The 15,371-nt window shown below is 32.3% G+C and overlaps 1 protein-coding gene across 1 annotated transcript in view; it reads left to right on the top strand.

Annotated features, from left to right (window-relative positions):
- LOC130892478 (zinc finger homeobox protein 4) overlaps positions 1-14,883 on the top strand; it is a 169,551-nt gene extending 154,668 nt beyond the window's left edge. Inside the window, exon 7 of the mRNA XM_057797917.1 lies at positions 14,592-14,883. Within this exon, the coding sequence (XP_057653900.1) occupies positions 14,592-14,615 (24 nt within the window). The 3' untranslated portion in view covers positions 14,616-14,883. The remainder of the gene's footprint in view (positions 1-14,591) is intronic.
- The last annotated feature ends 488 nt before the right edge of the window (positions 14,884-15,371 follow it).

Below are 15,371 nucleotides of genomic sequence, written 5' to 3'. Positions count from 1 at the left end.
AATGATTAGAATAATAAAGAAAAGCATAAGATATGAGATAAGAAGTCACCGAAGAGAACTCACAAAGTGGCTGAATACAATTATACAATTGAGTAATAAATCCATAATAAATAGGGAATTGCTACATGTTTTATGAATTTGGAGAAGGCATTCGACCAAATAAATACAGAAGATATATTTGAGAAAAAAATGAGAAGATGTTAGATATAATTTGGAGGTATTATAATACTTATTCCCAAATTTTTCTATCATGAATGTAGAGGTTATATCTCTTCTCCATTTAATTCTATTTTTTGCTTTCTGTTTAACCGGTCTCTATTTACTTTTGTGTATGCATTTTCTCTTCTTTTTGTTTATCGATTCTCAGTGTCATCATTTCACGTGTTGATATTTTTTGCTTCAATTTGTAGTTTAACATCCTGGATCCGCAGCCATAGATCAGCATTGGTAGTAGTATCTACTGATTTGTAGATTTTTGTTTTCGTAAGTTATAGTATGCTCTTTTTTGTTGGAGCATACTACAGGGCTACATATGTAGATATTGTGTTTTTTACCTTATTAGCTAAAGTTTTTTCATCTGGTGTTTCGATTGCCCTTTGTGTACTTTAGACAGCCGGTCAAAAATTTCCAAAACCATATTTTGGAATCTTTACGATAAACTACACTCTATCCAGGTACTAAAAACTTCTTATAGAACATCCTGTAGCAATCAAAGAAACTGTTTTTAGTCAGGATCATGTGCTCATGACGGTGATCATTTATTTAGAGTTGGTACTAATAAATCCAACATTCCTTGTCCGTAATATTGTGACCAAGGTTCACGTTTTTCCTATTCCAAACTGTTATTTTGATGATTTCGCCATGGTTCGTAATCATTCGAACGATCTTGATTGATTAGGGCGCGTACACACTCTGCGGTCGTGTTACTTATTCGCCACGTTATTTCAATTCTCTTTGAAAATTTTATATCAAGAAAACACTTGTACAGAGCTTATAGAATCAACAAAGAACACTTTGAATTGAGAGAAAACTAATGATCAAACGCGGCTGGAAAAATATAATATGGATAGAGGAAAGTTTCCATATTATGTTGTATAAATTATTCTACGGTCACCCCAGACGTAGAAAAAAAGGCTTATTCATGTTTCTTTTTGGCGATTTTTTTTATAAAATATATATTATGGTCGAAATCATGGAATAACACTTATCATTTAGGAAACGTAATTCATAGCAAGTAAAGTGGTTCTTATTTGTTATTCCATATTTTTAAGTATTAAATATTATCTTTATTGTATAAACAGAAATTTGTAGCATAGTTTTTCCTTTTTTTTGTGGCAGGATAGATTGTATTAATGTCGCGACAGTAGTTTAAGTACTTGGAAGGAATAATGAGTTTCATTAACAATAAATCGCCGGTTGGAAGTGCAATAAATGTGGCCGAAATTATATTCCAGTCACTTTTTAATTACATCGCGGTTGAGATTAAAAAATCCGTAGTCACATAAAAAAATAAATTGCCTATTTAATTGCAGTCGTTCTACAAATATCTGATACGACAATGATTGAAATCAAAACGAATAAACAGCAGGGCTACTACGAAGGGACGCCGAGGGTTTCTTAAAATTTACTTTTTCGCTCTACGAGTTATAATAGCGAGGGGTTGCTTGCCTTAAGGGTGAGATATGGATTTTTGCTTCCGACGCCAGTTTTTTTCCGAATTATAAAATATCTGTTCGCTTATTTGTTACACCGAAACGACTTTATTGAAAATTAAAAAGTTCACTTCCGAATTTATGTTTCAAAACGTAATTGAAACACTTTTAGAGTTTCCAATAGTGATTAATTACAGAAAAACTTCAATTATCAATCATTTGAATAATTGAGTCGTCTAATCCAATCTATCCGGAAAGGATTTCCTTTGAAAATTTCCTTTTAAACTGAGAAAAGAACGCCTTCGAGAGAAAGAAAAAATAAAATGAATCTCTAATTATTTCTCTTTGTGTTCTATGAACTGAATTTGAGCTTTGGAAACTTTTTATATCGTTTGGAATAAATATAAAACTTTGATTATATGTATAGCATTTATATATAAAAAAACTATCTACAAGGTACACGCACACACACGTGCGCGCGCGTTAGAAATCCCGTCCCTCTAGGCATCCACCCCCAGATAAATCCACGGATGGATACGTAGAAGGACATTCCACCACCCCCTGTCATTTCGACAGATCCTCATCCTAGTTCGCGTGACATTTTCGCGCGTAGTCTCCTTCCTCTTCACTGAGTTTTATAGGAGATTCCGGAGGTCATTTTGTTAATAGATAGCCTCCCACAAGGTGGGTGCTACAATTGCTCAAGACTAATCTCAATAAAAATTCAAACTAATGTATCAAACATGATTCTAGTGAGTTTTTCCTTTGATATGTCACAGTAGATGAATTTGGCCTCATCAACATTCCCCAAACACAATGATACAATCGAAGCAATGGATCCAAGTTAACACATCACTCAATTAGTCGTGTGACTAACTAAGAAAAACAAATTTTTTGCCAAAAATAGATTTTATTCATCAATGTAATTCAAAAGCAACACAACCTTTCTAGCTTCTCGATACCGTGCTTGTAGAAGGATTTGTTTTTTACAGAAATAATACGAAACTTCATTTCTCAAATGTTGCAGTAGCAATTTTATCAATAAAAAATGTAATTCAAATAATTGTGATCGTAGGTAGCGAATTTTAGAGATCAGTAGAGGAGGTAAAAGATGAATAGCCTACAGACGGCACATTTGAAATCCACTGCGTGCTCCTGAGGAAGTTTTTGCAACCAATTGAATTGAATTGAAGCAAAATAAACATAATTGAAAACTCTAGGAAATTATGGACAATAATTAACTCTAAGATAGGGAAGAATAGATCTCATGATAAAAGTAGTATAAGTGAAATTAAAACTTGTAGCAATGAAATAGTCAGGGACAAAAAGAAAATTGCAGACATAATGAATTCTCACCACTGCAGTATGGGAAAAGAAATGAGTAAAAGTATAAAAACTCCAAATAACAAAACAATAACCTTACCGCAAATGAATGCAAATTCAATCTTTATAAAACCAACAAACAAAGCGGATGTTTTGAAAATAATTGAGAATTTAAAAAACAAAAATGGTGGTATTGATAAAATAAGTGCCAAATCTATCAAGATAATATCTAGTCTAATAAGTGATACGCTAGCAAGTATATTTAATAATTGTATAGATAAATCAATTTGGCCAGATGCACTAAAACTTGCTGAAGTGATTCCTATTTTTAAATCTGGTAGTAAACAAACAATCGAAAACTATAGACCGATATCTTTAATATCCAATATCGCCAAAATTTTTGAAAAAATTATTTATAACAGAATATCGGATTTCATAACAAAAAATAAAATACTGAGTTCAAAACAATTCGGTTTCATCAAAAATAAAGGGACGAAAGACGCACTAAACTATATTACAAATAAAATATATGAGAATTTAGACAAAAGTACTCCGATAGCAATAACTTTCATTGATCTAGCAAAAGCTTTTGACACTGTCAATCAAGAGATACTGCTGGACAAATTGTACGCATACGGTATAAGAGGAAAAGCCAATAATTTAATAAAAAGCTATCTTAATGGTAGAAAGCAAAAGGTCAGAATAGGTCAAGATAATAGCGATTTCGAAAACATAGACACAGGAGTACCACAAGGTACAATTTTGGGTCCTTTGCTATTCATACTATATGTAAACGATTTATTGATAAGTATGCCTGATAATATAGTATCTTATGCGGTTGATACCGCAATCTTTTCTATAGGTAAGAATTGGGAAAATGTGGAATCATCAATGAATATATATCTTGAAGAAGTAGCAATATGGTTTGCATTGAATAAATTAACATTAAACATAAAAAAAACGGTACATGTTGCCTTTGGAAACTATTGTATTAGTGTTCGAAAAGAATTAAATATAACTATAAATAATGAAAAGATACAAAGAGTCGATAAATGTAAATATTTAGGCATCATTTTTGATTTTAATCTCAGATGGAATGAGCATATTGAGCATACTATTAAAAGAACAAGATATCTACTTTTTGTTTTCCATAAATTATCAAAAATTATGACAACAGATACACTATTGATGATTTACTACGCATTTTTTCATAGTATAATAAGTTATGGCAATATTGCATGGGGTGGTGCATATAAAAGTATTTTGCAACTACTGCAAAATCTTCAAAATAGGATACTTAAAATAATAAATAAAAATTCTTTTCCACAAAACAAACCAATAAATCTGGCACAAATGTTTGTACTAGAAAGTCTCAAGTATCATTATAACGTATTAAAAAATATATACTTAAACTCGAGCAGTACTACAAGACGTAAATTAATACAGCTTCCAAAAACATACAAAACTGTAAGTAATAAAAATAACAAAATTAAAGCAATAAATATATTTAATATGTTGCCAAATGAACTTAAAGAACTAAATATAAGTATGAAAGCTTCTCACAAAAAATTAAAAGATTGGATTATTGAAAATATATATATGTAATAGCTAATAAAGCAAGAAGAACGATCTCAAAGATATAGATTATTGATTGTAAAAGATAGATTAAATGGGTAAAGTAAAAGAACTGGGTTTTAGTTTTAACTTATGGGTATTATATTTCGAAAATATATATATTAAGAAAAGACTTGATCCTGTTAAAGATATTAACAGATGATCTAAGTCTATAAAACTAAACAGGAATTATACCGACGTTGATTAAAATAAGTATTATTGTATTGAAAATTTTTATATACTGTTACATTATACAAAACAGGTTGTATTAGTTTTAAGTTAGTTGTAAGGGGAACAAACATGGCCAGGAGGATCTTGCCATGCTTGTCTCGCGTCTCCAGACTGGCGAACAGGAAACTCGTTTTCCTCTGTCGGATTACTTTGTGATTTTGTATTACTTTGTAATGTAATGTACTGTTACTCTGATAAATAAATAAATAAATAAATAAATAAATAAATAAATAAATAAATAAATAAATAAATAAATAAATAAATAAATAAATAAATAAATAAATAAATATAAACAATTTTTGGGCTTGGCTAATGTGATGTTGATTTGTTGAGACGTTTTAAGAAAAAAGTATTGTTCCATCATATTCATACGTTCACTATTGTTGCTGAAAACTACAATGAAATCATAAATCACTAAGATATCTTCTCGATATCTAACTGCTCGTAGTGAAACATTTCAGAAGCTTGCTATGCTTTTAGACTCACTTGAGTTGCATCTAAATCTGCCGAAAAATATGTCATGAATGATAAAAGTGCACGAATCTGATGTAAGCTTCTCAATAGAGGAAGAACTATGTAAATTGCAAACGATTTGCAAACAACTTGTTTAACGGTCAGTTCTTTAATGTTAGTATACAAAAATTAGTCACACGACTTAATAAATGTTTGGATGTTGATAACAACAATGTTGAAAATGTTCATATGTTAATTTGCAATAAAATTTACGACGAGGAAATAAAGGACAAAACCTAGAAGTTTCGGAGCAGTAACAGGGATCACGATTAATTCGGTTTGAAAAACCTATGGAAACTTTGTGAACAAAAATTATGAATAAAAAATGTAAATTATATTTGTACAGGGGGAAAATGTATTTTGAGAAGTGCTCCTCGAATGGTTATAACTCGGAAATATTGTCAGAGATGTATATAATTTCAATACTTGGGGGGTTTCGGAGGTCGCTGAACATAAATACTATGACACAAAAGGTCTATGAGGTACCTTATGCCCGATGTGGCAGATTTATACGTCGTCTCCTGGAGTCCCCTGAAATTGGACTACTATAGATTTTCTAGACGTTTATCGAGGTCGCTAAGTACAAAAATAGTGTTCAGCAACCTCGAAAACCGTCGGGATATTTATATTCGACCAATTCTATAATGAATTTCCCCGGGACTTCAGTAGATAAAATAGATGATGGCCATCCTGGACACCAAGTACATAATAGACCTTTTCTGTCATAATATATATGTTCAATAATATCTAAAACTCACGAGTAGTAGAATATAAATTACTCCGAGCAATATTTTCCGAGAAATAAATTATTTCTCTGCACAAATCCAATTTTTATTCGTAATTATTGTCACAGAGTTTCCTGATGTTCTCCCGAATCGAATGTACTTTGTTGCATCCTAGGTTTTGTGATTTATTTCCAAGACTATCAATATTTGCTACTATTCATATCACAGCAAAAAAGTTAAACTTCCATTTCGGGTGAATATCGGTATGAACACCGCTAAAAAGTTTTAATGGTGGTATAAAACTTTCTAACACATCGAGTTTTACGAATAATCCATTAAAAAACTGTGAACTTGAGTTATTCAAAACTTATAAAATAAAGATTTCATCACGTACGGAATTTAATCTTTAATAACGATGTCTCCAACTTTCGTTTCGATTCTTCTTGATCACAAAACTAGAAATACTTATTTTGAATACACATAGATCCATAATTGTAAGGTTTATCTCAAAATAGTTCTCATCTTAAATACACTCGTTAGCAAAAAAATCGACTCAAGTTGCATACTCGCGGTCAAAAGTCTCTAGCAGAAAAATCTGTAGCTTCCATTCTGATTTTAGCATCTCAAAGCTATTAGTCCTAGTATGTTGTTATACAGGTATTTGTTTGGAAAATGTAAAATAATGAAAAAAATTTATAATTAACAGTAATGAAAAAACAAGCTCAAATTCGTCAAAATTATAATTTATTTGGTATAAACCTATCAATATACAGTGTTTTTCCTGTCCTAATAATAACTTTTAATCGGTTTTTCATGAATCGAATAAGTTTTTTTACTGAACTATTTTCGATACTATCCCATTAATTAGTTTGGAGCTTCGATTTCGTGGTTGGTGCAGGATTTTTATCCTGAAGTCTTCTTTTAAGTTTATTCCATAAATAATCGATTGGTTAAAATCAGGGCTACACGCTGGCCAATCCATAGCGCCAATTTCGACATCCTGTAAATACTGTCGCATTAGTTTTTGCAGAGATCGAAATGATCCCCTCAAATTTCTTCTATGTATCGCTCCACCGCCAGTTTCAATAGAAACTAACTGGGTTCTTGCTTTCATTAAAATAACCGCTCAAACCATTCAGGAACCTCCTCCAAAATTCACGTTTTCTGTTATGCCACATTGCGCGAATCTTTCTCCAGGTTTTCTCTAGACTTTTCCTCTTCTATCGCTACTATCCAGGCACAATCTGCTTTCGTCTGAAAAAAAAAACGGAGCCCCATTGTTAGTCAGTCCAATTAACGCGTTCTGCTGCTCGGTGGGCTGGGGTTAATTTGGGACTAGTAGCTGACCTTTACGGCTCAAGGTTAGCTGCTTTAAATCTTGTTCCAACTGCTACTCACAGCCGCTTCTCGCGTTTCTCTTCTTGGATATGACATACCTGTGAAGGCTCGATAACTAAGCGTTGTGCTGACAATAAATCGGTCATCTTTCCTGGATGTGTATCTTGTTCAGTGCACTGGTAACTTTTCGCTGATTCTGGTCTTTTCAGCATCTTTATGTCGAGTGATATTCCCCTTTACTTATTTGTTTTACCTCAGGTTCTTCATTATTTTATGAAATAGTTTTTGTGTCCTTCATCTCCCTCTTGCTTCATTTTTCGACCATGACACTTTTTAAACTGTCTATTATTATTATTTTAATTTTTGTAGTCCTATTTTCATAATATCACTTTTTTGGCAATCACAATTTAATGACGTAATATTTATAATCAAATATAAACTGCAATTTTGAAATCAACTCATTTAGTGAAGTATATATACATTGCATCAATTTAATTATCAAAACATATGGTCATCGACTGAAATATTCCCCGATTTTGATGGGAAGTCGGTAATTATTTACTTTATTATAAAACCACGTGTATGTGGGTAGTACTTACAAAGATTTTAACATAATACACACTTTCTTATAAGTACTTTTATACAAAAAAATTACGTTATTAAATATGTTGTAAACGTAATTTAAATATAAATTCATCGTCTTATTCTAAAAGATGATGGAAGATTCTTGGACTTTGTTTATTAGATTTAATCGTCTTTGTTTTCTTTCTACGTTAATGTTTACAAGGATTATTGAACTTGTTTTCTATTTTGTGCAACAAAAATTTTGGAATTTACAAAAAAAATCAAAGAAGGTGGCAAAGATGTTCGATTGTTCGAATAGACATTCAACTTTAAGCACAGACTCAAAAGCTGAACGTGTGGAGGCTCTTGAGACATTAGACCTTCTATTAACCACATGGATGTGGTTTCAAATTTTAATCTGGGTTACTATAAGGATCGTATATAAATTTTGTCCCAAAACCTTCCAAGAAATATGATACTAAATACTTCTATAAACTAATCATATTTCCAGCATTATCGATATCTAAATATTCAATTCTGGTTAACCATTTTCTTACTTGGAGGTTAAGTAAAATACGTATTACCAACTAATCATAACATCCCATCTCATGTTCGGATAACTACCATGGATAGGGATAAATTTATAGTAATTTGTTGAGATTTTATGAGCGAAAATATAACCTAACCTAATGTGTACTTAGTAGTACATATAGATCTTTACAAGGTCCGGTTGACCGCGGGGCGCAGGTAGTGTACACGTTCACCGGACGTTAAGTTGTGATAGATCTTTTGTATATACGTGGTACCGAAAGACCTTCCAACTAAACAGAAACAAATGCCAAAAAATAATAAAAAAACTGTAACCTTCTAGTTAAAAAGCAATTGATTTAGGATTTCATCAATGACCTTTTAATCTATTTTCCAAAAACTGAGATGTTTGTCCTATGTAAACAGTGTTACAATCATTAGATGTTACTTGATATATATTACTCATTTGTTTTTGGGTATATTAAATTTTAGTTTAATGGAATATTTCGATAATGTACAAGGTGTTTTAAAAGAAATCTCACAATTTAAAAAATAATTTTAAGAAATGTAGTGAGTTTATTGAAAAAATTGGTTGGGAATTTATGTCTTAAAAATAACATCGTCCAAATCTAAATCGTTGTGCTCACGGTATTCATTTAATCGAGTACCAGAATTGCCTTTGACGGCTCGGCAGATATTTTCCGTGATGGCTGCCATTGATACTTCATTTTGATTGTGCTAGAGAAGTTGATTTGCTAGTTTAAACTTTAAATTAGATCTAACTCCACAGAAAAAGTCCATAGTCGGTAAATCGGGACTGCGTGGAGGCTACCTCTCTTTGATGTCAATTTACCAGAAAAAATTTCACGAACTCGTGGCAGGGATCTAATGGACATGTATAAAGTTGCTCCGTTCTGCTGTAACCACGCTTTTTGGTTATAACTATCAAATTTTTGCAGCTCAGGCACGAAGAAATCGTCTAATATCTGAACATAACGCTCTGAAGGCACTGTAACTGTGCGTACCCTCTTATCTTCAAAAAAGTAAGGGCCTATAATTCCTCGCGTTAACATCGCAGCCCATAGGGTTACTTTAGACGAATGATGTAGCGGCAATTTCATTTGTTGACGTGTCCATTAAGATCGTTAACGTTGCTAATCTATGCAATAGACTATTCAGTCTCGTCAAGAACACTGTCTATGTTTTCGATCATTCTAAAAGACATTGAATGGCCGGATATTTGTTTATCGAATGTTGATCCAGTTTCTTCAAACATCTCGGCCCATTTTCGAGTACCTGGTGTATCATTTAAGTGTCGAATATTGAGAATATTGCAGAATTTTCTACGCGCTAGACACGCCGAATTATCATTTTTGTGAATTGCTACCAATTGCAATACCTCTCGCGCAGATTCGCTGCGTTCGCGCAATAAGCAATACAAAAGTGAACGTTTTTTCGAGACCCTGTCAGGTTAATCCATTGAAAAATATTATTTTTGTTGTATCTTATGTTGTACCATCTAGGTTTTATCACCGAGTGATTCACAGATAGTATTTATAATACTATAGTAGCAAAAGCACTAATTCTAGTCTTTACAATTCTACAATCAGATTTGGGCTGTCAAAGGTTTCTAGTTATTTTTGAAATTTTGTTAAAATTTTAATTTGTTGAAATTATAACAAATAAAGTTTACTTTCCAGAAGTCTATTTTCAAGCTTAGCACTAATAATTTAATATGTATTTGACTATTTTTTAATAAATATAAGATCATATATTTTGAATGAGTAATAAAAACAAAATCTAAAAGAATTTCAATACGTCAGAATTTCAAATAATGTACCTACTCAGCTAGAAGTGTCATAAACTGAATTACCAATAATAAACAAGACAATCAAAAATTGAGTTTGTAAGATAGTTATGTTAATTCGCGATTGTTAATTTCCAGTCGAACGTACGCCTATTTGGAATTTAATTGACAGTAAGACTTTATTGAATTCCAAAGAGGTCAACGTTAACCATAGAATATGTTTATGTCCGCAATGCATTCTTCGCGTATGTTGTCTATTTAATTAAAGATGCTAAATATACCTATTTATATAGAAATATACAGAAAACGTGTTATTTAAACATATATATACAGTACAATAATCACCCACTTATTATTTTATATGATTTTATCATGTTCTTCAAGTGATTTCTCTATCACCCCAACGAAAATTAGTAATATAGTTGAAATCGCTTGAAAAAATCATATTTTTATGATATTTAACTATATTTAGAAACCCACTGATATGACATTATTGTACAGTCATCTTAGTACCAAAAATATGTCAACCTCGGAATCGTATTTATAATATTAGTCTGCAAACGTGTTTAAATTTTTCAATTTCATCATTATTTACAAGTTGTCTTCAATTACACTTTCTCAGCTTTTCTACATCGATGGATTGAATTTAGACGACTCAATCCTATTCTTCGGGTCATAAGCACGAGTTATTTGCTGGTGGGTTCAAAGATACTGGGAAACCCAGTGATAATAACTGATTTGTTAATTTCACTTCTATTAAAAAGTTCAAAACGTGGGGTCGTTGTAGCTGGCAGAGATTTAGTCTTCCATTTCATACGTTCTCAGATGTAGTGCTCGTAGAGATTCACACTTCGAGAGAATGTGGATAGAGCTCCAGTGAGTTTTCGAAGGTTGTTTTTACTCAAGCTGATACGTTTAGCAAATCTTCTCTGGTTATAGTCTCACAGAAGAGTCTGCCTGTCTCAACCAATTGGTTTCACTCCCATCACCTTTTTTCCGTTGCTTTTTCTATAGTTCTGTAGCTGATACCACATAAGTGTTTAGGTTCTGTAAAGGGTTTGTCTACCGCTGCTATACGGAAGATTTATCCTCATATTTTGAAGCTTATTGTCTGGTTTTTAATTTCTGTTATAAGTTTTAACGTCATTGGAGTAATAGAAAATGGTGAAAATTATCATTCATCCCTGATAATTTCGTAGTAATGTCATTTTTTACGAAACTATTTGATGTCAAAGAAAGGTATAATATACTATACTTGTAAAGATACTAAACATTTCTTTTTCCGAAGTTTTAGATTAAAATTACTTGAGTATTAATTTAATCCTACTCTTACATGTTTAGAAAGTTTATTAGTATGAGAAGTATCATTTTTATCATATATAATCAATATTTTCTAGTCAATTCTGATAATACAAATTCATTTAGTAAAATAATTGTCCTTTATCTCTTAGTTATAAAATAATTTTAAATCAAACGTTTTTTAATTCAACTTAAGACGTTTTTCTGATGCTAGAAAATTTACTTCCGACAATCATTAACAATGTTCGAATCATATAAAAATAAATAACATACCTACTCCATTACAAGGAAAGATAAGGTGATTGTTGATATGTATGAAACACAAATTAGTGACCAAAAAAGAAGAAATCATTGAAGATTTCAGGTATAAATTTCTAGACCAACAGAATGGGTTTGTATACTCAATCAGTGTCGTGCGAGGATAAGTTATTTTGAACTCAATCATTAACTTAATTCTTAATTAACAGATTACTATTGATACTTAATTAATTGTGATCTGTTAAAATCACAGGATGCTATTATACAAACCGATAAAGATTCAGTAGAAGCTCTAAACAACTCATTAGGTTGCGTGAGCGAAATACTGATCAACAATTGGAGTATTTTGAATAAAATTAGAAAGGAAACAAGTAAAAAAGTCGCCACACTATCAGCAATCAGTACCTATCTACAAAAATTTCAATCTATGAAAGGAAGTGTTGTCTATCTGTCTGTCAAATGACAATAGACGCCAATTGGTTTCAATGGATGTTGATTAATGTCTTAAAAAGTCTCTTCTTAATTAACTTGGTTGATTTTTCCGTAATAATGTTTAAAATTTCTTTCATTTTGACACATCTACAGCTATGCAGGAATTAAGTGCTTGCTACATTTTTCCTGTGAGAAGATATCGATGCTACAAACAGATGGACGAACGAAACGCTAGTCATGGCGCTTTTTTGTGAAAAATGCACTGAAAACCAATCAGCCATGGCTTTATGATCATAGGCATGTGACACAAACTCCCTTAAATTGGATGGTAGAAAAACCGCAGTTAAGTGAAGGAGGTAGCACTAATCATATAAGTCACAATATTCGGTTATATGGAATAGAAAAGGAAATACGATACATATTCATAGAAAAAACCTAGGATTTAACCTAGTGAAACAATTTTACTCCACACTGAAGACGTTCTACAATCTTAAACAAAGGTCACCAAGTGTATAGCAGAATTTATCCAGGTGATGAGAAACCAAAACTCAGAAATAGTCCTGAGCATTCCACAATTCCAAATAACCCACATAACAAAAGGTGACGATGGGGGTTGAAGAAGGATTATCCAGGATATTAGAACAGAAAATATCTTCCTATAAATAGACCTGAAGATAATCCAAAACTTTGTTATTTTGTAAATACGGCACATCACTCCACTAATTTATTTATTAACTATAAAATTATGATTTGAGTATACTCCAACATAAATTAGTATAAGTTTCTGGTTCTTAAGGCCATATCCACTGTTTCTTGGTATCTCTTGTCTATCAGTGGATTAATGTATCTTCGTTTGTAACGAAACGGTGCATAAACTTCTTTAGGTAAAGTCGATCGATGGTTTAAATTGGTTTCAATGTTGCGCTTGTTGTACTCAGCAAATAACGGTGCACTCAATCCAAACTTTAATGCTTAAGAAGACCCACGCAATCTTTTGCTCAGCTGTTTCGCGTGGATTTTTTCATGTTATGAAAAACCGACCTTATAACTAGTAAAAACAAAACAATATTCAGCAAATTTAACCTTTTTTCTTTTCTGGATTGCTCTTCCATCAAGACATTGTATCTTTTCCCTCTTCGGGGATAGCTATTGCTAAAATTGCAGGTCAAATTTGTTGATTACTCACCAGATTTAAACCCTAACGACTTATTCCTCTCTCCTAACCTAAAAATGAACAAATGAAAACTTCAGTTTCAAGTGTGATACTAAAAATGGAAAAGATTGTGGAAAAACTGTTTGCTTTTTGTTAGGTTCGAAATTTATCGTACTATTCCTTTCATAATTCTTCTTGAGATAAATAGAATTCTGTTACGAGCACGTTATAGACCGTGAAGCCGGTCCTGTTCGGTTATAATAGAAGTTTGAAATTTGGCAAATACGCTGTTTAGGGAAGATTTCTCTTAGCTTCATTCGTCTCTGGTAACACTCTTTCATCTCTTAATATTAAATTATTTTCATTTTCGTATACATTTAATATATATAACGAAGATTTTAATATTTATCTCGTTTATCAAATGTATTTAAACATATATTTGACATTTAGTATGACATAAGGAATCAAAACTTTTTTGGAAAGGTTCATTTGTTACGGCACTGCGTGAGGTTGTGTTTGTATATTAGATTTTCTCGGATTAAAAAGTGTTTAAAAGCCGAGCTACCCACTCAAATGACAATAATTTATTTTATTGAGAACGTCTCGGCTTCGTAGTGATAATTTCGGATTATTTATATAAAGTTCGAACAATTAACTTGGTCGTGAGCCTAATAAATTCACAGAATATTATAGGCTCGAATTCATAGAGATTGTCCTAATATAAAGTCGAATTGAGTTACCTTAACTTTACCCTAATTTTATTCAACATCACACCTGGCGACAACATTATATAAAGTATTTATTTTGATGTTTATGATGATACAAAATTTGTAGAAAGTGAAAATAAACAAAAAACATTGTTACCTACATACTACTTGAAATTATGGCTCTAGATGCTTATGTAGAAAGACCACCAAGAAGTCTTTTCTAACGTTTCATTCTACTAGAAGCTTACAGCTTGCCTAAGAGCGTCAAAATCTTTAAACCAAAACGCCCTATCGGCTTTGCAAAGTAAATCGGTCTTTAGAAATGTCAAGTGAGTTACGACAGGCTTATCAGAAGGTGTATATGCTTAACGGCTTTTGACCGCCCACTATTCTACTATGAAATATGAATTAGAAAAATTTCTGTAACGTATTTTTCTTTTGTTTCAGGCGGAGCCGGGGGATTACTACTAGATACTGGTTCCGGTCCATCATTCCTCCCTCTCCCTACTCCAGTATTAGAACAAGTGGCAGCCGGTAATTCCGAACCAGGAGTAACGACCTTAAAACTCCCGGATACTTTCCAGCGCCCTCACGATTATTCAGTGCGCGATATCGACGTCGAAGTATGTTTCGTTTGCAAGAAGTGTCGTTTGGCTTTCCCCGGCGAATCACCTTTACTGACACACCAAAGACAATGCTACGGAGGCAACCAGGAAAGTAGGGGAGCCTTTCGTATAGTACAAACCGGGTACGAGTGCAAAAGCTGCAATAACGAACGATTCAAATCATTCTTAGATCTGAAAAAACATTGCGAAAGTGACTTACATTTGAAAGCTAGTAGTTGTGGTACTATAATCAACAGCAAATTGGCTTCTTTGCTACCACCTCCTTCGGAATCTCCTTTAAGTCACGAAATGGAAGATGTTGTTAATCAGATTACTTTGTTAGCTGCTAGAGCGGCTCAAGAGTCACCTCAACAAGCTGTGGATTCGAATTCGAATAGTTTCTGTCCACCAGCTGATCCGAAAAGGAGGTTTTTGACTCCGAATGATGTCGCTCCACCTCTAACCACTGGGCACTAACTGATATGAATATAAACGAACAAGAGCTTTCACTAAACACTATTTTTTTCTATATTTCATATAAAATGAGAATTTAACTCATGATATAGCGATATATTTCATTATTTGGAAATAGTATTATCAAATTATAGTTTCAACTATTAAG

This window comes from Diorhabda carinulata, chromosome 4 (assembly GCF_026250575.1).
Source record: "Diorhabda carinulata isolate Delta chromosome 4, icDioCari1.1, whole genome shotgun sequence".
Lineage (NCBI taxonomy): Eukaryota > Metazoa > Arthropoda > Insecta > Coleoptera > Chrysomelidae > Diorhabda > Diorhabda carinulata.
This window is presented reverse-complemented; position numbering and strand designations above follow the sequence as displayed.